We start from the raw sequence: 26,221 nt of genomic DNA on the forward strand, positions 1-26,221 counted from the left end.
TAACATATAACACTCACAAAAAAAAAGGCAAAATAAAGTAAATAGATAAATAAACAAAATAAAGATAAATGAAGAATATTTGACCTGCTTTAGTCAGTGGAGAAGTGATGACAGCAGAATTGCATTATTAGTTTTCTTCGTGTTTTCAGATAAAATGGTTTCTTCGCACATATCGGTAAAATTACTTGGCGTTTATGTTGTCTCACGTACAAGGATGGAAGACTAACGACGTGAGAAGCGATTACGCACGTATCACTACTATGGACACATCAACAGCAACGTAATGTACTGTACGTGCAAAGATCTTGAAACTACAGCCATCACGCACTGGATTTAACTTTAAATTTTTCACATCTTTTCTATATGGATCGACTTCCGCCAGTACATTTTTTGCTTCCAATGTGCAACCTTTCCCTGTCTTGAAAACTACACGTAAATACAAGTTGATCACTACTATCAAAACTGCCACCACCACCGCCACCAGATCCCGTGTCTCATCATCCATATCAATTGATTTTTGCTTCCTATGTCCAGTCTTTTCCTGCCCTGACGAGTGTAAATATCTCGATCACTACTATCAATACAGTCGCATCCGCCGCCAGCACCACCACCACCACCAGATCCCGTGTCTCACCACCCACGTTAATTGATTTCCTCCCATTGTCTAAGAATAGTGGTCATGTTCACGCGCAAAACTTGATATCTGGTTGAGGAAGAGCCGTACATCCTCCCTCGGCTCGGCGGCGGCGGGAGGTCCCATGCAGCCGCCCGACTCGCACCTGTCCTCTCCCCGCCCTCGCGAAGCAGCTGGTGGTCCTTCCCGTCCGTCAGTCCTCTCACACCAACCACATAAACCTCCCCACGGTGAGTCTCGCGCACAATACAACCTTGCTCCTCACATCCTATTCACCACGATATAATCTAGCGCCATTTCCTCAAGCGTTCAATTTTGCATCTTCTTCACGCGCGAACATTCTCGTTACCAAAACTTGCCGTGGTGTTGACGTTCCGTGGCGTCGCGTCCTGACAGGTTGTGATGATGGTGACGGTGGTGGTGGTAGTGGTGGTAGTGGTGGTAGTGGTGGTGGTGGTTGTGGTTTTCGCTGTGGTTACCTTCCGCCGAGTTCTCGTTAGCGTCTCCTGACACCGCCAATGATGCTTTCAGCAATATGAGTACATCTTAATCTGCCGTAATGTCTCCCTGACAATCTCTTAAAGACGTTCCTCCTGATCCCGTAATGTCCGCCCGCCATCAGACGCCGGTGGGGGATTATTAGGCTCAGCACTCAACTTACGAGGCGACGACGCTCATGAGAAAATTAATTCTGGCAGGAAGGGAAGGGCGGCGCTGGATTAACTTTACACGCTCTCACAATTCCTGAAAACTGGAAATGAAAGGTGAAAGTGATTCTGCAGAAAAATATCCATAAACTGACAGTATATTACGTCCAATTCCGTTAACATGTGTCAGGATTTACGTGAAAATGTTTCTCTTTTCTTGTGAATACTTATCAAATATGACTTGCTGACTTTAAAATCACATTGAAAATTTGCAGTTTTCAATGTGATAGTTGAATTTTTGAGATAGAAGAAACACGGTGGTTACGTATTGGCTCTTAATACGGAGCAGGTAGAACGATGTAAGGGAAGGAATCACACAAGCGGCGCACACCATCTAGAGAGAGAGAGAGAGAGAGAGATTGGGGTCATTTTATTTCGGTGATCTACACAAAACTCGTCCACTCAGCACCATTTCATTTCCCACCATTAATTCATCCCTCAGACAAAGCCGTGAAGCCGAGCAACGAGGAGGAAGGCCACTAGACACAGGGCAGCGCCACGCCTCGACCACTAATCGGTGTTCGCATGAAACGTACTTAACAATTTTCAGGTTAGAACAACCACCGCAACAAAGACCCACCTGACGGAGAAGGACGTGGTCATCCCGCTACAAAAGGCTCTCATATCATGCGGCCCCGTCATCACGCCGCTAAATTAGAAAGCCTTTACCGACGAGATGACAGCTGATGGCAGGTATGATTAACAGTAATGCTCCATGCAAATTTCTGAATTGCGCCCAGGCAAAAACGGTGGGATTATGGCGCAGCGCCGGAATTGAATATGATGATAGAGGGTTGGCTGGTTGGTCGGTGGCCGTGGGTGGGGGTGGGGTGAGGCGGCCTGGCTGGCGAGACAACCCCCTTTACCACCACCACCACCACCACCACCACCCCCAACCAAGCCATCCCCCTAACACCACCACCACCACACTCGATCCTCCCCACCATCCAGCCTAAGCTTCCTCCGCCATTACAGTGTTGTCCCCCACCGCTCTCCACCTCCAAATCATGCCTGGCTACCCGAGTCACCACACAGGTCCTGATGACACCTGCGGCTGACCCTCGCCCTCAGCGGTGTCTAGCTCTTAGACAGACGAGTCACAGTAATAGTCTGGCTGAGATGGCAACCACTTACAAGCGCCAGTTTCTTCTCTAAACGCCGCCTAACAAGCGCCCGGGTCGCCCACCTGCTGTACTGTTGTAATACCAAGGCTTCAGGTAACGTTTTCCTCACTCAAGGGTTACCACCTCCAGCCAACTTTCCTTGACTATACGGCATTTATTTTTTCTCTGTCTCTTTCTTCCTCCCGTGGTTCGATGCATGACGTCAGCTCTTCATATGACTCTCCTCTGAGGCGAGGATCATCGTAACTTCACTTTTATAACGAATGAAATACAAAGAACAATGGATTTCTTTATCACCACCATCCGTTTCTATAATTCAACTCAAGAACAAAGACTTTCCCCAGCTTTATCCACTCTTCTCTATCGGATACCTGTCCATTCCAGGTCATTCTAGCAAAACTTTTTTTTTTCTCTCATCTTTCTATCAAATTCTGTCTGGCCAGCTTTTCTCATTGCCTTTAGATTGCTATTCCGTTCCAGTAACTACCCATCTATTATCTATTCAACACAAAACATCACTTGGTAGCTACGAAATTTCAAAGCACATCAATCTATCAGAGGAGGAGACCAGAAGGCAGCGGTGCACGGCTATGACCGCCAGCAAGCACTCCACGACCCATTACCCTGGCCAGCCCCATCATGCACCCAGCTCCCATCAGCCACGTGGAGGAGATGCCAAGACTAAGGCATAAAACGACACTGGCCGATCCCCAAGTCCGCCGGGTGATTGCCAACTGGACTGGGAAAAACACGTGCTAGGCCATTGCTTTCCCTTACAAAGCCTCACAATACAGATGCTTTACGAGACATCCTATATCGCTCTCCCACGACGAGAAAGGCCGCAGACACAGCAACGAGGAACTATGCAGAGATAAGAAGGCACGTTACGCTGATCTGTGCCAAGAAGACAATAGCAGGAAGAAGACGTGGCTTGTGACGCGATGACGACCAGTGTCAATCAAGGGACTTTCTCGAGTGGTGTGACGGATTTCTCCTTGTCTGAACTGGCCGGGAAATTTAGAACGAGAAATAACAGTGGTTGGAATTAGCATATGGAAGAACCGTGTTCCGGGAGAGAGAGAGAGAGAGAGAGAGAGAGAGAGAGAGAGAGAGAGAGAAAGAGAGAGAGAGACTACCACACAGACACACACACACAAGCAGATATAATCGAAGCAAAATTAAACAAACCAATCCAAACTTAATTCCTGAAATGACACGGATTTTGTTAGAAGATCAAGCCACAAGTAGTAGTCTTTTCCCTCCCCCTCCTTCTCCTCCTCCTCCCTTTACATTCCCTACGCCCTCAAGCCTGTCGCCAGTTGCTCACATAATAATGGGGCATTGAGCCGAGGCGATCACGCACACGCACTTCAACATTCACTGTAATACATTTGATTTCATGCCCGTCACTCAGGCCCTCCCGAAGCGGTGGTAGTACGGCGCCCAAAGGGAAATGCCACCGATTTTGTAAAAGGAACTATGGAGGAATAACAGGGGAGGATTAAATGTGAGTGTTGGTGATTCAAATACGTAGATGGTGTGGTTGTTAGTGGGAGAAATAGTAGTGGTGGTGGTGATGTTTGTAGTAGTGATAGTAGGAGTAGTATCAGTAGTAGTAGTAGTAAGTAGTAACAATAACTACATTCGAAATATCTGTACTAAGTAATTCTCGTAACGCGTAGAAGAGGAGGAATGGATCAGTAGTAGTAGTAGTGGTAGTAGTAGTAGTAACAACAAAAATAACAAGGGTAACAACATCCGAAATAACAGTGCTGGAAGTAATTGTCGTAGTAGAAGTAGAGGGAAGAACCAGCAGTAGTAGTAGTTGTAGTACTTAAAAGCAGTAAGTAGTGCTGGCGTAATAGTAGTTAGTAGTAGTTATCGTTGACGACGTAATTGTAGTTAGTAAAAGTTAGTGGCGGGGACTTGGTAGTAGTTAAGTGGAGGCGGCGGAAGAACACTGCCACGCTGTCATCCTGTCTGTCTGTCTGCCTGTCTGTCCCCGCCACACCACACACTCGTCCCATCCCCGCAGCTGTCTCGCCTCGCACTGCTAAATTTATAATGACAACACTTGACTCGCCTCCCAACACTTGCCTGGACGCTCTTAAGGTCTAAAATAACACCATTGCTCTATTTAGTACTCTTAGTTATCAGTTATTACCTCGGAAAACTGTACTTAAAAAAAAGGAGGTCTATAATAACACTCTTCTTTCTATCGCCGGTATTTATTAGTTATTATTTTCTCAGGGAATTATCAACAATCAAGCGTCCGAGGTGTGGTGCGGCAGAAACGAACCTTGTATGTACACCAACTGACGCTCTGTTCTGCTTTGTTTGCGCGTCACACACTCGTTTTTTGTACCTTGTAACTGGGGAGAACATGACACACACACACACACACACACACACACAACGTTATCATCGCCACAGCCGCGTCAGACAGGCCCACGACGCGTAATGGCGCACCACCACACGATCACGGAGGAAGCTGGGCTAAGTAAGGGTGTGCAAAGTTAAGACATCACCTGCTCCCCTTTCTCGCCACCCTCACCCCCCCGACAGGTAAACACTAATGAGGGCATCACACGAGGTAATCAAGACGCCGTCCCCTCCGTGCATAACTCCGGACCCCCTAAAATTAGAAGCTTAAACGGGCTCACTTATTCTCTCTTATTGCTTATGACTCTGTTAATAACGGAGGGAGGAAAGAAGGGGAAGGGCTGAAGGAAAGGAAAGAAGGGAGTAAGAGAAATAAGAACGTGTCGTGAAGAATAAAACGAGAAGGAATGAGAGGTGAAAATACGTAAGCTTGGGAGGGAAAGTAAGTATATAGTGTGTTGTCGTCCGGCTGTGTTCAAGTTCATAGCAAGGGACTGTTGTTGTATGTAGGTGTACATGAGAAACCGGTCCGCACACACACACACACACACACACACAGTTACAACCCTCCAAAGACACATACCGAAATAACCACTCAACACACACACACACACACACACATACAGTCACATCCTAGCAACGTGTTTTTGTATTTTGATATCTAAAACTCGATCAAAGGTAAGGACACGAGGCGCCATAGTAGTAATATGAATGTCTCATCCCTGCACCACGAGTCACCAGTCACCATACATCACCGGCGCGTCACGAGGCAGCCCTGGAAAGCGCGTGACAATGCGAACAGAGACAGAGAAATGAAACACCGTCCACTTAATAGCGCTGCAAACGGGCGAGTCGCACCGCCACTCCGTCACAGCTGCCAAACGCTCCTGAATTATTTCCCTGCGTCATCTGCACACAACGAGACACTCACGGCGGTGGCAGTAGTCGAGGATTTACGAGTTTTCTCATCTTTATGCTTTTCTCAACACCTCATCGACTCTTCACTCCTCACTCGCCCCGCCCACTCACCCACTCACACGCAGTCGTCACTACCACACCCTAATTGTTGCTTCGAAAAAGGGTTCACTCGCGAGCTAAGTGTTCTGAACGTCTCGAGCTCTGGCAAAGGTCGGGACCAAGTCAGCGCGAGTGCATTACTGCGTATTTACAGCTCTGGATTAGCACCTGTCCAGCCCCATGATGAAGAACAATGCCCGTATCAGTGTCTATGTAATTACTGCTTAAGAGCTTTAATTACTACAGATACTATAATGACGATGAGGGAGGGAAGGAGGGGGAGAGAGGGCGGGAAGATGTGGGGGAGGGTGCTTCGTGCTACATAGTTATCATAGCCTCCCAGAATTTTTTTTATATATATTTTCCTCAGATATTTCACACCTACTGTCTGAGTTGATGGTAATCACGCGTATGTACCTAAGAAATCTCATGAATGATCCTGCGGAATCAAGCAACTACGGCATGGCGGTCCACGTAACACACCACCAACCACTTAACACTCGTTCCCGCCACCACGTTGAGGACGCTACCAAGACTACGACAAATACTATTCTGATCACACACACTGTTATCCATACATAGAGTCAGCAGTCAATAATCAGGTACTCTACAGTGACTAAAAATAAAGCTGAGTAATAGGTTATAAAAAATACAAAAAATTACGTTGCATGACACTAAGTAAGCATGTAAGGTGGATATAATCACCATACAATACACACTTCCTATGGTAGCTTCAGGATAGTAAAGTTATTTGTTTCATTACCTACAAGCCATATACATACATACCTCCAGAAGCACGGCAGGGAAGAGTGGTTGCCAGAAGTGGGAGGCGGCGGTGTGTGTTCCCTCCTGGCCACATCGCCGTAATGGTTATGCGCATGCATTCTGAGATTTGTTTGTGTTACGTAGACACTGGACGGAACCCGCTGAATTTGAATCATCACCTGAGAGATGATGTCCATTTACTCATAACCAAGAACCTTATGACTGATCGTAACCCATTCATACTTATCTATTTATCTATCATCTAGCACAGTATTATAGGACTATGTAGTGTAGGAGAAGCTTGACCATTTAAATCCTATTTAGATTGAGGGGAGAGACATCGAGATCTAGAGGGAAGATCACTGAACACTGTATACTTTCCTTTAGCATGTCTGAGCTATCACGTCTGGCAGACACAAGACTTGCCACGTCATTTCATTGGAAGTGATCGTAGGATAATGAAATCGCAAATGGGTCAGAATTTACTTAGGAAAGAAAATTAAGAACAAAATACTAAGGTAGTTGAAGGTTGCATGGTGGTATCTGGCATGTACCCTCCCCCCCAACCAGCACCACCGCCACCACCACTACTACCACTACCTCCTTGCTTCATTTAATACCGAGTGACAGTTCATGTTTTACTCATCCAATTAGGTGTCTTACGATCGTTTTAATATTCGTGCCTACATTTATACTACACCAGGCCAGCGCTCTCTCATTTATTTGTTGTTGCTCGCCCTACCATCTCATCCGGCGCCTGCGTACGTCTCTGCCTCATCAATATGTAATCACCAACAATATTTACGTCGGGGGATTATTTTTAGAGCCTTATTTTGCCGGATCGAGAGGCGGTTCAGATAGTGCAGGGGGAAAAAAATCAGAGCGGATAATGAGCTAAACTAATCGCATCCCAGAAGATATGCGACGTGGCGACTTGTGGCAATGATACGAGTGGTTAGATTGTTGAGAGAGAGAGAGAGAGAGAGAGAGAGAGTCGCAGTTAATGGTTCAGGAGAGTCAGTCACTAGAGGGAGAATTAATATATACAAAACATTCTTTTTATTACTTTGACCTTCTTGCTTACCTTACTTAGACCAGTGAGGTGCCAACAGCTTCGGTTTCCAGGCACACACACACACACACACACACACACACGCCAGCTATAAGGAACACGACATATTTTCTTCTTTTATTTACAGGAGAATTTTACATTTTATACACGCCAAAGGAAGTCAGTCCTTGGCACAAATATAAAACGAAAAACCTTATTACACAACAGCTTCTCCCTCTGCGTCTCGTCGAGGTTCTGGGGACAGTAATAACGTTAAGGTGAGGAGACAGAAGGACGAGGAGGAAGAGGAGGAGTGAGGACTTAACGAGCCTCACATCTCACTCCTCAGCTTCAATGTTGTTGCTTTTCTCCTACTTTGCATCACGCCGCTTAAGGAAAGGTTTGATTGTGTGTTGATAGAATTAAGATGCCGCATAGGAATGGACACGACACACACACACACATACACACACACACACAAAAGCACACGTGACCTTCTGCAGAGATATCAACATAAGTATGTGTGTGTGTTTGGTAATCAAGCCAGGGAAAAGTGGAGTAAAAAGATTCACGTACAGATCATCTATGGCACATGTACATGAATCATTCTCAGGTGACAATAATCAAAACAACTCGAAGAGGACTAATAGAGGTCACCAGTCAGGTAAACATACTCATGGAACATGGCAATCCACGTGGAATAGCAAAGGATTAGAAATGAACTGTATTATTGCTGTAAACACCAAACCAACAACAGAGCATGTGTATACTGCATGAATAATCTTAAGTTTGAACAAAAGGGACGTAATGTTGCATAGGAAGGTATAAGAACTGCCAAGAAAGACGAAGGAACAAAGAAAATTAAGCCAAACACGAACGTAACGTAAATTACAGCTAGTTTGCAAGAGAAACAGGGGATAGTGTGCAGCGGGTCTCGTTATATGACAACCGCCCACACACCACCCCCACAGTTCCCCTGACGAGGCACTCACGCTCACTAAGGGCAACAGGTGGTGACGGGGAGAGAAGCGAATAGAAGTAGTAGTAGTTGTAGTAGTAGTCAGCGGCTAACATACTGAGGGAATTCAACATGAGTCCCCAACCTAACCTGACGGACGGAGATATATAGGCAGAAGCGGACAGACGAAGAGTGGGAGTTAGCAGGGCAGACGAAATCGAGACGTTGAAAAAAAAAAAAAAATGAAAAAGTAACGACCGACTAAGCACTAAACACATTCGCTACGTAAGAAGAACGTAGAATTCCTCGTCTTCCTACTAGTACATGGCTACGTGTAATTAATTTCACTGCGAGTCAGCACACAACGCCGGACCCTCATTAAGTTTGACAGACCCTCTAATTCATGCGCGCTAATTACCGTAATAACACAATCAGCGGATGAAAATGTTATGGATGATACGGGTATAGTCATGTTGCAAATATGAGGAATTTTATCTTTTTTCGTCTTCTCTCTTACGAACGTGAAATTAACTTCGGTCTATATGCACTTAAGCGGTAAATGTATATACAATATTAAATTACGTATAAAGTTTCCAAGATTACATATACATAGCAGGCTAAGTCAATAAGGTGAAAGGGGAAGGAATTAAGATGACTAACGGTCCTCTTTCGCGTTACATTACCGTGAGGCGCTGTGATCGAGGGGCGTCGCCACACCTGTCCCGGCACACCTGTCCGCAACGCCCCATACAGGGTCCTTTAAGCCCTCGCACCTGTGGTGGGGACACCTGGTGATTACACTTGATTCATCTGTTACCTCCACGTCGAAATCAGTTAAGCTCAAGTACTTTCTCACGATCCCACGATAGCGACTCTCTCTCTCTCTCTCTCTACATCAGGGGCACAGTTTACATGACATCGAACGTGTGACTGCAGGGAAGTTCCAAGGAAGTGCCAAAGAAGTGCCAGGAAGTGCCAGGGAAAGAGTGCCCACCTGCTTTCCAACACTACACTTCCAAGACTACTCTCTCTCTCTCCTTCCTTCCCTTCCTCATGCACTGTTTCTACATCCTCATATCGTAGTCTGGGCGGGATGGACTGTTTTTGTCTCAGCAACACACTCCTGTTCCTTATGCTAATGCTGAGATAACTCGATCCATTTATTTGCCGTCTTAATGGCATTGCCTCACAGTTCACGTTCTGTTTTCATTGTTTCTTCGCGCTCTCTCTCTCTCTCTCTCTCTCTCTCTCTCTATTTCTCTCTCTCTGTCTGTCTCTCTCTCTCTTTTTTTCTTTTCTTTTGCGGGAGAGGTGAGAAAATGTTTCCTGGTTTCCTTCTTCCACGCGTCGCCTCACAGACTAACTGGTCACAGGTCACAGCGCAGGGCGAGGTCACCCTAGGTCTGCGCGCTGCTCTCCTGCCCGCGGGGATCGCAGTCCTCGTCGCTCATCACGTCGTCCTCGTCGTACTCGATCATAGAGAGGTCGTCTTTGTCCTCAGCCTTGGCGGAGTCATTCTTGCTGCCCTCCGCGTCTTCTCTGGCGCCGTCCTTCTTGGAGCTGCCGCCGGACTGTTGCTCCTCCTCCTGCTGGACTCGCTTGTGCTTCGTCCGCCGGTTCTGGAACCATACCTTCACCTGCAACGAGAAGGGAGACGCTCAACAAACTCATAAATGTAGAAAAATATCCATCTTAATAAGAAAAATGCACGAAATTGTTCACCTTGAAAAAAAAAAGTAAAATAAAGTAAAAATAAATATATAATAAAACATAATAAAGAGATTATACAATAATGTCTACATTATCAAGAAAATTAGCAAAAATGGACATCGGGCTTTTAAAAAAGATAAAATCCCTCACCAAATTCTGGAAATATTCGGAAATACACCCCACGAGACTCTTAAATTGTACCATATAAGTGACCAACAATGCAACGATTTCTAATAATACACATAAATACCAATTATCCCATAAAACGTAGAAAAATGTCCATCAGATTATGAAAATGTGCCCTGAATGTCTCCGAGGAAGGGAAAAAAAAAAAAGCACTCGTAAAACCCTCCCGACCTTGCAGTGTGCTCCTAGACCGCACATTCACCTGAAAGTGTAACAAAAACACCCACAAGACTTTACCAGCCGTGTAGTGTACCATAAAAACGCGGGTGGTCCACTCCCACACCAATCGCAAATGGGCCGCGATGGTTTTCCTGTTTGGTCTCATATCCGCTGCCGCCTTCGCTACCTGTCACTACTTCCTCACCTTTCCCGCCTCCCGGATGTCGCCAGTCGTTCCTCCTCGCAACTCCTTCTCTGCACATCATACCAGTGACAGCTCTTGGTGGTCTTCCTGGGACACCCGCGCTTTGAGTCTCACGGTTCTGTCTCAGTGTCATCTACTTCTTGCCAGGCATCAAATCAGGCTCTGAAGGATGCGGGCCTTGCCTTCGATGAATGATGTTACTATAGTTTTTTCTCACTGTATCTCGACAGCAAATGCCTCGTAAATCATTTGTGTTCCCCTTGCGGTTCAGGAAAAAGGGACTCTGAGGAATATACACATGAAAGGAGACTCGTTTCCTTCGCGCTCTGATGCAAGAGATCAGTAAAAGTGACCCAAAACCTCATACCCACACGCCTTCACTCCCTGAAATATTACTTGCCGCAAAATCTCGAAATGGAGAGTGGCTGCCGCTGGAGAAATATATTACAATAATGATCATACATGGCCGATTTCCTGCTCCGGACGGCTGCCTGGGAGCGATGCATTATGTATTCCGGGTCACTTTCTCTCCCGTGGCGGCGAGGATGGCTGCTCGTGCCCCGCTGCCCTGCTCCTTGGCTTCACACTCCTGCCACGGGCGCCTTGCTACATGTCCCCTTCAGACACTTTCAGCAGCTTGAATACTTGTTTGTTCTATCCATATCTTCACCATCATCACCATTAGTACCCTTCCAGCAGGTTATATATTTCTTAGTTCTATGTCTGTCTTTATCATCATTACCATCATCATCGGTACGCTTTCAGCAATTTGTTTACTCTGTTGTTCTCTTCCTGTCATCATCATCACCACCATCATCAACAGCGGTATCCTTTCAGCAGCTTGTTTACTCCTTTGTTCTGTCCCTGTCATCACCATCATCACCATCAACGCATATGAAGTGATGTTATGATTATAAATACTTTTCGAGAGAGGAAGCGATTACATATACACACACGGCAGTATATATAAATAGAGAGTACACATAAAATGATAAGGTACAAAGAGAGGAAATACTTCGTTTTGACTGACATAGCAATCACGGGTACTTCGTCTTCTCACTGACATCACCACATCAAGGCCCCGTCAGCAATCTTGCATGTACCGCCTGATAGAACCTGGACCGGAAACAAGTGAAGCACGAATAACACACACAGGTTCGTTCAAAGGCCGGTGTTCAGAAACGCTTTGCTCTCACACCACAACTATTCTTAAAGGCCACAGAAATTATCAGTCTAGTTCTCAAGATAGTTTCTGCTGTTAATAATGTAGAAATCTTGTTGATCTGTCACTAGAACCATAAAAACACCTTTTAAAACACGTGTAACTTCAACCAGAGCCTCTTCAAAGTAGTGGAGGTGCGGCTAGACGTGTTTCAGAACAAGATCCAAAGTTTCACAAGACTCAGGAGAAGCACCATGAAGATATCACTCTCTATAACTATTACATGTACCGTATACTAATTTCGTGAACCTTCAAATATTATTAATTTCTCAAACCTCCAGAGCTCTCAAACAGGATATCACTTAATTTACGAACACTACAAGCAACTATTACGTGTACGATCCAATCCTTCATTGGGATTCATTACTTTCTCTTCAAACTATCGAGCATAATCTTCTCCTGACGTGACACGCAATTACAAGTTCTCAATCTTAGTTCAGACTTAACTCCACGGGCATCATTACCAAGCCGAACAAGTGTGTAATTCCCTTTGAACACACACCACCACCACGTATAACCAGTTGGTCCATGCTGCAGGGGACTCTGATTGAAGGAAGTGTCATGCGGTTAACCGAGTGTGCGTGAGGCTGAGGTGAGTGATGAGAGCAAGGTGAAGGTGAGGATGAATATGAATGCACCGTCTGATTAAGCAAAGAAGGAACTGGAGTGAATTAAAAGGTATTCTAGACTGATTGAGGTTTATTACTACTATAAGGATTAAATTAAGTCTAAAATGTTGATGGTAGTAATGGTCTTGTACCGCATCTTCATTATTATCATTATCGTCATTATCATTATGTAAAAACCTCTATGATTCTACTCAATGATGAATGATTTCCTCTTCTTTCCTTATTTATTTTTGTTCTTTGTTCCGTTCCTTTCCCGTCTGTTCCAGGCCAGCCCAGTCAGACACTCCTAACTTTCTGCCATTATCACCACTACCTCAGCTATCACCGTCATCATCACGGCCACATCACTCTCACCAATACAAGTCAGTAATTATCATCACCAACACCACCATTAGTCATCACCGTCACAGCTAACACACGAGTCACAACCTTTCATTATTAAAACAAATACCATCACCACCATCACATTCACCATCATCACCAACATCGTCACAATTACCACCACCAACACGACCACTACCCCCACCATCACCCCCACCATCATCATTACTACAATCACCACCATCATCACCACTACCACCACCACCACCACTACCAGCCCAGTCATCACCGGCTCGAAGAAGGAAACGATAAATATCAATAATGGAGACACACAAGTTGGCATTTATCAAGTTCAGTCAATAGCGAGTGTCCATTATGACCACCAGAGGGCCTGACTGACTGGACGGAGAGAGAGAGAGAGAGAGAGAGAGAGAGAGAGAGAGAGACATGACCGCCCTCTACCTCCCCTCACTTCCCAATGATTCGTGGTTGCTGGAGAAAAAGGGGAGAAGAACAGAAAATGGTGTGCGGAAGGAGAGATTACTGTGCATACAAAAAAACTCGTGACATTTATGAAGAAAAATGTCTATAAATGGATGTTTTATGATTTTTTCCCTCGATCTCTAGTTATGCGATTTTTTTTGTCATAATTCATCATGAATGCATATTGAGAGAGAGAGAGAGAGAGAGAGAGAGAGAGAGAGAGAGAGAGAGAGAGAGAGAGAGAGAGAGAGAGAGAGAAGCGGACATACACACAAAGAAACAGACAGGCGGGTGAGCAAACGCAAAGAAAGACCGACACACCACACACATACACACACACACACACACACACACACACACACACACACACACATACACACACACACAGACAGCGTAAATAGCTTCTCTTATTGCCTGTCACCCCTCACTGTTCCGCGCTACACACACATGCACACAGTGAGAATCAAACACGCCGAAGGAGGTTTTGCACACATCGCTGATAAAGGAGTAAACGAGAGCAGCACGTGCACTGCCGGGGTACAGCGGATGGCCAAGTATTCAGTGATACATGGGAAAGATACCAAATTCACCCTCTGTTTCCTGTTTCTGCACCTGCTATACTTGTCCTCTTATTCCTCCTTCCATGTATGTTTCCTTCTCCTTCCTCTTGTGTTTTCTCTTATTCTTTTTGCAGCTGTTATATTTGGCCTTCTCTTATTCTCTCACTCATCCTCCATGAATATATGAATAGTTTTCCTCTCTCTCTCTCTCTCTCTCTCTCTCTCTCTCTCTCTCTCTCTCTCTCTCTCTCTCTCTCTCCTTTTCTTCATCCCTTTGTATATGTGAATTTTCTTCCTCTGATTCCTCTTGCTTTTATTTAGTCTCTGTATATGAAAGTCTGTTAGTGCTACTCTTCCTTCTACTCTTCCTTTTCCTTCAAATAATAATAATAACAATGAGTAAACCTGTTTCTCACACTAACTTCACTGTCTTATATTAAAATCACCAGGAAACACAACACAGCGTGGGAAGCAAAGGACTGAGGGAGGCTGAGGGAGGGAGTGCCCGGCGGTGACACACGGACTCAGCCTCACCTAACATACAGCACCGTACTTGAACTCTTAGGTGAACCTTGAGAACAAACACAACATTATTCTCAGACCAAACAAATAATTTAACCTCATAATCATGATCTGAAATACTCGGAGGCTACTTAGCATTGATATATCATGGTCTGGCCTCCTCTTTGCCTCTCCTCCCTCCATCCTTCCCCTTTCTTCCTCCTTCCCTCGGCCGTCCCTCCTGTCGCCCCCCCCTGCGTGCCCTAGACAGCCTCCCGACTAGATTAACACGTCAGACTCCCCGCAGCCAACCTGTTATTACTCTCCTCGTTGATACACACTCTACTCCAGCTTTTTTTCTTCCCCTTTCCGCGGGGGTGTGGACGCTCCGGGCTCGTGTGTTTCCCGCTGTACAAACTAAATAAAATACGGACGCAAGGTGCTCATGTAGCTGCCTCACCCCTCCTTGCCGGTACGTGATAACCTCGATATGTGTGAGAGTGACCCTTGGGATGGCTTGCCTTAAGGAGTATAGATGTTTGAAAGTTTATAGTTTTTGTGGTGTATTACAAATCCATCTCCTTCACTGGTCTGACAGCGGCGGCACCAAACGTTAGGAGTGAAGAAGGAAGCTACAAGTCACAGCAGTGTTGACTAATATAGTCATTTACTCCCCCCTTTCCCTCCCTCCCTTCACCAGCCCTGCCCTCGCCTCACAACCTTCTCTTAATAACATCTCTGCGCTCCTGAAATTTAAAGCAGCACAGCTCAATTAACTCGTGACCGCTGGAAACTAATGAGAGATAATGTAGGTCGACCTCCTCAGGATCTCAAAACTCCCTCAGTATTAGGATGTTGTATTAAGACCGCCACGTCCTTGAGAGGAAGTCTAAGTCCTCCTCTGCTGTCAAATAATCTCCCGCGATGACCCACCGCGGCCTCATGGTCTTTTCCGTCTCGCTGTGTCGCGTTTCGGGACGCCCCGGCCTCTACTTGGGTCTATTCGGACAAGCAGGTGATTATGCAAGCTAATTATAGGAGAGGGGTCGGTTATCAGCTTGTTGAGGCTGTAATATCATCTTACGTCTGCGGGAAAATGTTGTAGTGAGACAGAAGGGACGGCGGAGGCTCCATCACGGCGCTGTTAGGGCTTAATCATGACGTGGTCCTCCGCTGTTAAGACCTTAAGCCAACATTCTTAAACTATGAAGGCCGAGGCTTGGCGCTGCTCCCTCACCCGACGCTTTCTTCCACACAAGGGACTCTTACGTGTCTCCGGTCTTCCAGGTGGGCTTCTTTCTATTTTTACCTTGTTTTCACATTTTTCCGGAGCATTTATATAATTGAATGAGGGGATTTAAGCTTGTAGTTGTCTGAGGCCGCTGCACAACTGCCTGTTACCTTACATGAGATTTCCTGCTCACTGGCTTTTTTGTCCTTGAGCAGCAGCTTCTTTATTTTGAGTCACGGGATTTCTTTGTGGCTAGGAGGGACCGTAGATCCCTGGCCTGCCACCACCAGGAGAAGCCAACCATCAACATGCCTTCTCCTCCTCCTCCTCCTCGTCCTCCTCCTCCTTCTCCTCCTCTTCTTCCCTCACCCTCTCTTCTTCCTCCTCCTCCTCCTCCTCCTCCTCCTCGCCTCCCCGCGCCTCACGTACCCGCCAGGGACGGACTGCTCTCGGTGGACGGCGAGCAGCGCGTCACGAGACACTCGCCTCGGGTAATTACTCCTAACTTCATTAATTACTGGGTTTATGTTGAATATTACCGGGCGGCGCGCATAACTCAGCGGCGATGAACACCTCTCTTCCGTGCCGGACACGTATAACATGCAGCCGGTAACAGAACACCGCTGATTAAGCTGTAAACTGGCTCCTCCTCTGACATTTTCATTGGCAAGAATTGAAAGATATAATATTAGATTAAATCATTATCCCGCTGAGCTACGGGGACGCCGTCTACTTTGTATTATGAAAATAACGTCGTGAGGATAAGACGGGGTCGATTACTGGCCGTGTCGCCGTGTATGTTACAATTACGGGGCATGCTAATGGCGGGGCCGAGGCTCTAACTACAGTGTGGGCGCCACGTAGGGGGTCATCACGTGGCAGCGCTGCACGTGGGGCAGTGTGACGGATCCCAGGAGTGACCTGCACCGACAGGCGTGACCCGCCGTGTTCCGGGAAACAGAAAGAACAACAACTACAAAAAAACTCTGAAGAACTACCTGTCCAAAGCATTTACAACATACTCGTATATCTGGAGGAGGAAAAAAGGAGGAGGAAAAAGGCATGGGAGGAAAGTTTAAAAGAACCAACGCGATGCTGCTTTGCTCAGTGGGGCGCTGGAATGAAACGTTACAATATTCATACACGTGGTGGAGGACTTCTGAGACCTCGAAAAAATCCTCTTAGGTGTAATCAAGGATTGTTTTAATATAAGTGAGTACCAGAGTTGATCAGTGAACAAGTAAAGATTTGGCTCTTAAACTAACTCAACTCATGTCCCCTGAATTTCTTTACGGCTACGAGACAAGAAAGTTCAGCAACGATCTGAAGAGACGAAACAGAGTCACAAAGGCCTAAGAAGATGCGCCCAGACCAACACAGTCCAGTCAGTCCTTACCGCCATCACGCTATACCACTGAGTTTCCACGAGCCGGATTAGTGACCACGGCTCCCTCACACTGAATAGAGACTTGTTATCTACGTCATCCGTGAACGCCACCTCCGGCTATATGAGCACGTGGCACGCTCCCTGAAACCCGATCCTATTCATTGGCATGTATCGCTGTAAGTGGAGGAGACCGCGGGGACGCCCATAAGGGAATAGATTGATTGACAACGCCGAGAAGTGTTCAGGAGGAGAAGGGTGCCTGCCGGGACGCTTGCATGGCGAGACTCGATGATTATGCGTTGATACAGTGACAGAGTGGCAACCTTTGAGTGACAAAAAAAAGGAAGAGCTGACAGAGAGCAAGATCGGGAGATGAGATAAGAAGTTCAGACCGAGGAATGTTCCTGCCAGGACTCTTGCATGGAGAAACTTGCTGATATCTGAATGAAAACGAGTTGTGCACTTCCTTTATTCATGTGGCTACAGAATTTTCGTTAAAATCACTGCTAAAAATAATGGCTATATTAATGGGGGAAATGAAGAAGAAAAGATAAATAAACTCATATGATAACAAATACTAATCATTTATACAATTGCAATGTAAATATAAAATGTCTAGAGGAGTGTGAGGAGGAGGAAGAAGAAGAGGAGGAGGAGGAGGTGGAAAGGGTCAGTGCATGGAATATCGAATTCAGAAGATAAATATAGTTTGAGGTCAAGGCTGAATATATGTAAGTGTGTATTTGCCTCAGTCCTACCTGCTGCGTCAACGGCGTGTCCGTGTGTCCGCGCGCGTGTGTGTGTGTGTGTGTGTGTGTGTGTGTGTGTGTGTGTGTGTGTGTGTGTGTGTGTGTGTGTGTGTGTGTGTGTGTGTGTGTGTGTGTGAAGTGAAGTCTTCCCACTCCTTCCGTGTGAGTAATTCGCCGGTAATCCGTCATAGTAATGGACAGTGCATCATGCGCCTCGCCCGGCCGGAGGGAAAAGAGTCCATACACGAGGACCAAAAAGGTGCAATTTACCTGAGCTACGGCGGCGGCCTCGTGAGTGCCGGCCATCCATCACCGTAATGACTTTCTAAATTAATGTAATCGTGGTGTCACTTTTTGCAAACTCGTATCTCACCTCAATTAAGACGAAAATATCTACACTTTGCTATTCCAATTACAGACTCGTCCGTGAGTAGTGCGAATTTAAAACACAACAGCTGGTTAAACATCGCGAGTGTTGTGTAATGAAGGTGATGTAACAGTGTCTATTTCGGAGGATTAGACACGTCGGGTGAGTCACGTCCGCGGAGCACGTGTGGGGGGAGGCAGGAGGAGAGAGGAAGAGAGAGGGAAGAGAACCAGGGGACAGAGGGAAGGGAGCGCTAACCCCCGGGAAAGGTGGTGGTGGTGGTGGTGGTGGTGGGGTGGTCATGTTGCGGACCCCTGTTGTTCTCTCTCTCTCTCTCTCTCTCTCTCTCGTTTTCCACCCACTACATTTAGTTTAACTGCATAATTTTGCTACATAAGTAGAAACAATTAAAACAAGATTATTTTAACTCTTACCTTTATACGCACACCTGTTCTACCACAACTTGAAACTGATGACTGAGGTTAATTAGTTCTTCACACCACGTAACATGAATAACTGCCTGTGTCTTGTCTAGCACTGCGTAACTGTGGGAAGAAAGCGACGTATTCTTGTGTGTTTGTCAGTGAGAGTAGCGGAGTGTCATTGGGCCTGTACAAGAACGGTGGTTGTATTCTTACATACTTGCATTTTTACTATTCAATGATTATGTTATGTTACTAATCGATAATCAGATGTACTAGTTATAACTGATGGGATGTCCACCTCCCCCTCTCTCTAGAAGGCTGCACTTAGCGGTCGTCATCAGTTAACCAAATTTCACTAATTCTGTTATCATCAAGTAAGTGTGAAACATCAAAAGTTACAGTGCATACATACAACTTAGAAAATAAATAAATAATGAAAGAAAGAAAAGAAAAAAGAAACACAGTGCCAAGAAACTCCACTAAACCGCCCACACACGCCATCCTCACTCCACTCCACTCCCTCCACCTGCTCCTCCCTTCCTTCATGCCCCCTTCCCTCCCCGTCCGCCTCAATACGACACCGCTCCCTCCCTCTACTTAGCGAAAAATAACCAGGGAAAGGTGACAGGATTAAAACTGCAGGAGCGTCGCCCCCGGGGGTAATGACACGTTGACGAGAGAGAGAGAGAGAGAGAGAGAGAGAGAGAGAGAGAGAGAGAGAGAGAGAGAGAGAGAGAGAGAGAGAGAGAGAGAGAGAGAGGAAGGGAGCAGGGCGGGGACTGACGGCTATGACGGAGGAACAGAGGCGAAGACAGGGTGAGGGGGAGGCCAGGAGGAATGCAGGGGGGTTAAGACTGAAGGTGCATGAACTGTGAGAACTGACACATGCAGGAAGAAATAAGTACGTGTATGGTAAAAGAATCACGAAGACAAGAAATGAGGTAATAAGTAATGTAGAGGAGGAAATCAAGCATAGGGAAGAGTTTAGCTATATGTAGAGCTTATATAATACAGTTTTATTTGTGAGATAGTGAGGCGTATTGATAGGTGGATTGTCTGTGTCCTGGCTGGGGTGACGTCAGCTCAAGACATATATGGTTTCTGCTTCTTCATACTGGATTTAACTTCGATATATTGTTGAGTGTTTTAATGTGTGTGTGTGTGTGTGTGTGTGTGTGTGTGTGTGTTTGTGTGGGTGGGTGGGTGGGTACTGAGTTATAAATGTACCTTGATTTACGACTGAATACGTTCAAAACAAGACCTAGATCGCCGGGTCATCAAGTGAGTCAGGTGCAAGCAAGGAGGACACGCCTGACAGAAATGACACATGTGCTGTATGTCAAAAAAAAAAAAAAAAAAAAAAAACTCCCTCTCTGCAGCAATAAAGAGTAATGTGACAGAGCCTCCTGCAAGGACACAAACCAGATTTCCACCTTAATTTGAAGGCTTCTTTTAATCCTCTTTTATTAAATTTCTCGTAGTTTTGAGCGAGGAATGTGTAGCTAAGTAAGTAAGCGGCACGTGCTGCCTTGAACGCGTATTGGACATAATCTTACAAATGACACAGAAATAACAGAGGAAGCGGGACATATACAACGATACCATCAAATTATTTCTGGGGACAAAAGACAAAGCTCCCTGCATGTCATTGCCACCCGTATGCTGAGTGACTGACTGAATGAGTTTCTGCGCCACAATACTGAAGTCACATGGCGCAAGAGTGGTGAATGAGGACACTAAAAACGCAGGAGGAGGAACCTGGACGTGGTGGAAGTGTTCTCAGGCCAATCAGCGTTTACCAAGATGTGCGGGATGGTGACTGGCTGAGGGTGGAACGGCCCGGTGCGCAAGGAAGCTCTTTGGTGGGTGACAGTGTTTTAAGTTGCCTGTTTAGCCCCGAGGAGTTCCTGAAGGCCAATCCTGCTCCGATGCTCCTCCCCGATAGATATTCTTACAACTTGCTGAGATATAAATACTGGCTACAAAACGTCTTCTGGCTAAGCAAAAAGTCAATATAAAACGAGTAGTAATGAGATCGGCGGATAAAGTTAAAATATTACACGAATGCCCAACAGGAAAACATTTGACACCGCCACGCTGACTAAACGTTGGCCAACCACAGAGGGAGCAGCCTCAAGCTACGAATTTAGTGAAACTTAAGTCACTGATTACCTCCATTAAGCAGCTGTCGGAGTGTCCTGCCGCTGCGAGAGGTAAAGGAAGGGAGGAGTGAGTTTACAGCCATTAAACTGCTTAGTCGTTCTGCTCTGACGCTCAAGTCTGCGGCGATAAACAGTTCTTTCTTTTGTTACAGAAAATTATTACCTCTTCAATTACGCCTCACTTTTATTACACGTAAAAGTTTGCTTTTATTACTAATTCAGACGTTTTTTCTTCCTGGAATTAATTAGAAAATCAAAGTTCAGCTCCTGGCAGCGGACGAGCGCAGGACGGAGCACAAGGCAGCGCGGTGCGTGGCCCTCCGCTGTCACTCACGCGTAATTATAAAGAAAACTTCCGAGGGGGTTCACATTCCCCTTACCTGACTAACTAGGGACAAGAACTTGAAAAAAACAGCCACAAACGCATCTAATACACACCGGGAACCCCACGCAAAGCCCAGATCTCTTTGTGGACACGCGAAAACTTGGCGTGTGTGTGGCGGTGCATGGCGGCTCTTCCCTGAACTCAGGTACTGGAGGGTGGGTGGCGAAGGCGACTCATGAAGAAACCCTACACCTTTGACGGCGACACACACACACACACACACACACACACACACACACACACACACACACACACACACACATACATACACACCAACGAGAAAGACAAAGACCAGCAAAGACTAACATGGAAAACTGAAACAGGCCTACAGAGGATGGCGGGTTTTATACTCTGGTGCCCGTCAGGAGAGAAAGGTGTGGCTTGATGTCTGGAAGTGCTACTCGAGACCAGGCGCGGGTGAGGGGAACAATAAGGAACATGCGTGACGATAACATAAGTCAGCAGATGATTTATTGCAGTGTTATTAATATAGCTCGCTAATATTTTGATCCTGTGTTGGGTTATTCTGCTTTTTTACGCGATGTCAAAACACTGCATCGTCTGATCATGAGAATTATCACCCTATATGATATTACAGAAGTAACTCATTTACCCACAAGCTCTCAGTGGATAATAGGCGTCACGACAGGATTCAAATAGACGTGGAAGGGACGGATGGAGGATCAGATATCGGTGACGCTAACCCTTTCCTCCTCGCGACAGGGCTCGGGGAATCCTGCAAAAATGTCGTCATGCACGCAACATGAAAGGGAAGTCCAGACGACTGAAACCTGAAGCAAAACGCGGTGATGCTTCGGAAAAGTTATCCTGGTTATGTATTTTTTTGCCTTGTGGAATTTGATCGTACTGTTACCGCACCAGAATTCAATAAGTTAATGAATCCCTTTTACGTAATCAGTACTTGTGAACACGAAGTAATCCAAAATAAACTCTCTTCAGTTGTGCAGTCGCAATTTCCTATCAGTCTCACTTCGCCTCAAGCAACTGCACTCACTCATTGCTCCCAAGATCTAAAACCAACACCCGTAATTTCAGCTGCGGGCCAATTGCCTCTCAGCTGCCCCGCGGTGCTCTCCTGCTCTGTGTAAGTCATCTCGCGCAGGAGTCTTCACCAAGGAGTCTCCCTGCCGCGCCTCCCTGACATGGGCGGCTCAGTGTATCGTCTGCCCGGCATTATAGCATCACATCAGCCTATGTACACAAGTAGCCTCGTTTGGTGTAATGGTTCGGTGCACACGCCTGACAGTCTTCAGCGGTGCTCGCCTCGAAGCCCTAACTGGCCGGGCTCGTCCCTAGCAGCCGCCGCCCGCCGCGCCGCCACGCTGAGAAAGGCTCCTGGGCATGACAGATTCTTCTTAGAAAATCAGATACCTCCAAACGAGTCTGAAGTGAAATGTGCAGAATTATACAGACATTATACCCATGACAGCACACGGCCGATATCATCACAGTAAAAAAGTATAATTTCTCCTCGTGATAAGCACAAGTATATATAAGTATGTGATTATATTCAGAATAAAATACAATCGGGCGAGGTCTTGTACATTGGTGGTATTACATAAATGCGAGCCACGAAGGGCCTGATCGCCCGTCTAGGGAGGAGAGCGGCGCCCTCCGAGGCTGCAGCTGTCGCGATTTGCAGTTAAGGTTATTGTTTAAAAATATTTTTTCGGCAATTACTCCCGGTAAACAATAGGTCAGTGTTCTAAATTGGTCAATTTTACACCCCTGATATGTTTTATGAGACTTTCATGTTCAATAAATTTGTAGGTGCAACACGCGGGTCTGAATGGACACCTCGCGGCTGGCGTGCGGCGGCGCCTTATCGCTCCCGCTATCTTGATGGAGACTTTGCAGATTTTCAGTTACTTGCGGCAAAAATGTTGCATAAAAATCCATTTCGTTTCGGGTGTTCGCAAAATATAGACAGAGATAAATTACTGCCATTACGAAGTGTGTTATTACGGGGACAATTATCGTCATTTTGGCGCATAACGGGACATTTACGAAGGTTCGTAAGTCTGCCGCGGGCTGAAGTTAGTCCCTCCTGAGGGCGTCGTCCCGCAGCACTCGCCGGGGACACGCCGCTTCCTCGCCATTACAAGACAATTTTTGTGCGGCTTCTGAGTTACTGCGCGAGAAAAGTGAAATTCCAGGATCGGTTATTAGGCTGCAGGAGAGCGATGACACGGCAGGCGAGGCAGGGAGACGGAAGCAGGTATGGTGGGGAGACCAGCAGGCTCGTACAACCACCGAGGCCTGGCTGTCACGGAGCACGTGCGTCATAACGCTTGAAGTTCTTACACACAGGAAGTGGTGGTGTAAGATGCGAGGAAACTGTCACGATGAAAAACCTTTCATCTTTCCATTTTGAGGAAGGTTACTGACGAGCCAGAGCGGAAACTTCGCTGTCACTCTCGTGAGAACTGTCAGAAACAAGCTTATGCTAGCGTAGGTCCACTACATCCGTGACGCTGTAACTACGACGAGGGTCACTTCAGAGTAAGATATACGAGTATTACATTGTACTTATATTCGCTTCCTTATTTCCCATGTGTGTGTGTGTGTGTGTGTGTGTGTGTGTGTGTGTGTGTGTGTGTGTGTGTGTGTGTGTGTGGTGCCAGGAACGGGGCGGCGTACACAAGGCTACTAAGTACATTCGTTGACAGCCTGGCGGCATATTTTCCCCTGAATATTTACTGATATTGTTATGAGTAAAAGAACAATACTCTTCAGAATAATTTCCTTCCCGACCCAGATCGTGGAAGGGAGAGGCGGCCCCGCGCCGCCAGCCTGCGGTCCCAGCTTTAGGCGAGCACTGCGGCGGCCCTGCGGTAATGTCCACCACTTCCGGGCCTCCCCCTGGCCGCCCCGCAGCGCCGTGCGGAAGGCTGGACAAGATGGCCGCCCACAACTGCCTCTTTATTGGCCCGGAGACCACAGGCCGCGTCTCGGGATGATCGGCACGGCCAGCCACACGACCACTCTGACACACACACACACACACACACACACACACACACACACGAGAGGCTGCTCATCGTTATCACCTTTAGTTACACATGGTAATAATATTCATTATTCATTAATATACTTTACATGTTGTCATCCTTTCCCAGGCTGTTGATTTCTTCTCCCCCAAAAACGCTGAGCCGCAGACACGTGCACACACACGGCGCCACAATATAAGGGCTAAGCTGAAAATTATACTTCAGTAAACCACAAAGACAGAGGCGCCATTTATACCGTAAGATTACTATCTCGACTTACCTTTTTCTATTCGGAGGGAAAACTTGCATCAACATTCCTGCTGTCCTTTGTTAATAAGAGAACAGGAGAAGTTACAATTACCTGCTGATTAAATTCAATACTTGTCTGGCGAACGCATGAGTGAGGCCAGCAATATACCACCACATCCACATGCGATCTGAGCCTCCTCCACCACAGGCTGACGGACCCTGCGGCTAACCAGACCCTCCACACCCGCCCCCTCCACCACCCTCACCGCTTCCAGTACCCACTTCACTCCCTCCACCACCCTCTCTCCATCACTCCCTCCTTCACTGCTCCCTCCACCATCCACCTCATCACTCGCTCCAACAGCCACTCCACTTCCACAACGCAATACCCCGAATCTTCCATCCAGTTTCGACTCCGCACGTAAATCGCACACCGCCATGCCCTCGGTTTACGGGAACCAATCACACAACCCGGATTTAGCGTCACCGCGGCAGATAACCAAGACCAATGCCAGACTATTACGTCCAGAGAACCACTGTTGACGAGGCCGAGTTCGGAGTGTCTGGTCTCCGTCGGGTTTTCTATTAAAAGGAACCAATTTCGTAGATATAATCACAAGGGAGGGAGGGAGAAGAAGGGAGTAGGAAGGAGGACTGAGAGGGGGAGGGTACGAGTCCTAGGGAGGTGTAGGAGGGATAGGGGGAGGAAAGGAGGGTCACGGAATGGGGATGGAGGGCGTTGTGTATCGTTATAGAAGCTTGCATGTGAATGTTTGGCCGATCGAGAGTCATTAGATGCTATCAGACACAAGCAGACATATTTGGCCACAGTAATTGCTTCGTTTGCTCAAGGTCTGCGCCGTTCATGTAATTCGAAGCGGCTCTAATAATGCCTCGGGGAATCCAGCGCCGTGAAGGGAAAAGTTAAAGAAATGTGTGTAAGTGAAATAACTAGAGGTAAATGGTACATAATGGAAGGGATAAAAGAATGGAGTCGGGAAGCGTGGAAGAGGACCCGAGACCATGAGTGGAATACGTGAAAGAAAATGGCACAATAATACAAAGAGTCGAGGAGAATTAAGAAAAAAAAGGTGAGAGGAAGCGTGAAGAAGGAATTACTGAAGGTACTGAGAAAACGGTGAACGTATTACAAGAAAGGAGGAACAAAAGAGAGGTAAATAATGAGTGCTGGAGGCGAATGTGAAAAAAAAGGTGAGAAACGAAACAAGAGAGGGAGATTCAGAAAGGTGTGTGTGTGTGTGTGTGTGTGTGTGTGTGTGTGTGTGTAATAGTTCAGCAGAGTTTATGTCGACATTCAAGTTAATCAATAGCATCCCGGCGCGTGGCACGAGGGCTATGAACCGTCCCGCAGTCCGCCCCTACAAACACCTCCTCAAGATCACCGCTGCCCCTGCTGCCTGACGCCTGACTGACATCCCCACGTGACTCAGCCGCTCTGCACATCAACACACCAAAAAGAAACACAGTGATGCAAGATACATTAACTATTTTTATTCATTCATATTTCCATTAAAAGATTCCTCGATTAATGTTCGCCTTTTCGTCTTCTTTTTCTTTCACGAACATAAAACTTCCCGCTTCTATTTTCTCGCTCACTCGCTCGTGCTGATAATCTGAATG

The 26,221-nt window shown here is 46.5% G+C and overlaps 2 protein-coding genes across 13 annotated transcripts in view; both read right to left on the reverse strand.

Annotated features, from left to right (window-relative positions):
- Positions 1–7,111, reverse strand: part of LOC135100053 (uncharacterized) — a 50,389-nt gene extending 43,278 nt beyond the window's left edge. The window contains exons 1-2 of one of the 12 annotated variants that reach the window (XR_010268498.1): positions 6,651–7,051; positions 1,296–1,385 (exon numbers count right to left, since the gene is read on the reverse strand). Coding sequence is in view for 1 of the 12 variants with exons in the window: in XM_064002932.1 (XP_063859002.1) it covers positions 6,651–6,826 (176 nt within the window). In the remaining 11 variants the exon portion in view is untranslated. Of the gene's footprint in view, positions 1–1,295; positions 1,386–6,650 lie in introns of all 12 variants that reach the window. The other 11 variants (XR_010268500.1, XR_010268501.1, XR_010268502.1 and 8 more) reach the window with 11 other exon arrangements.
- Positions 7,112–7,806: 695 nt separating this feature from the next.
- The window catches only part of LOC135100054 (homeotic protein empty spiracles-like), a 47,326-nt gene continuing 28,911 nt past the window's right edge, over positions 7,807–26,221 (reverse strand). The window contains exon 3 of the mRNA XM_064002933.1: positions 7,807–10,275. Coding sequence (XP_063859003.1) covers positions 10,036–10,275 — 240 coding nt within the window. The 3' untranslated portion in view covers positions 7,807–10,035. The remainder of the gene's footprint in view (positions 10,276–26,221) is intronic.

This window comes from Scylla paramamosain, chromosome 4 (assembly GCF_035594125.1).
Source record: "Scylla paramamosain isolate STU-SP2022 chromosome 4, ASM3559412v1, whole genome shotgun sequence".
NCBI lineage: Eukaryota > Metazoa > Arthropoda > Malacostraca > Decapoda > Portunidae > Scylla > Scylla paramamosain.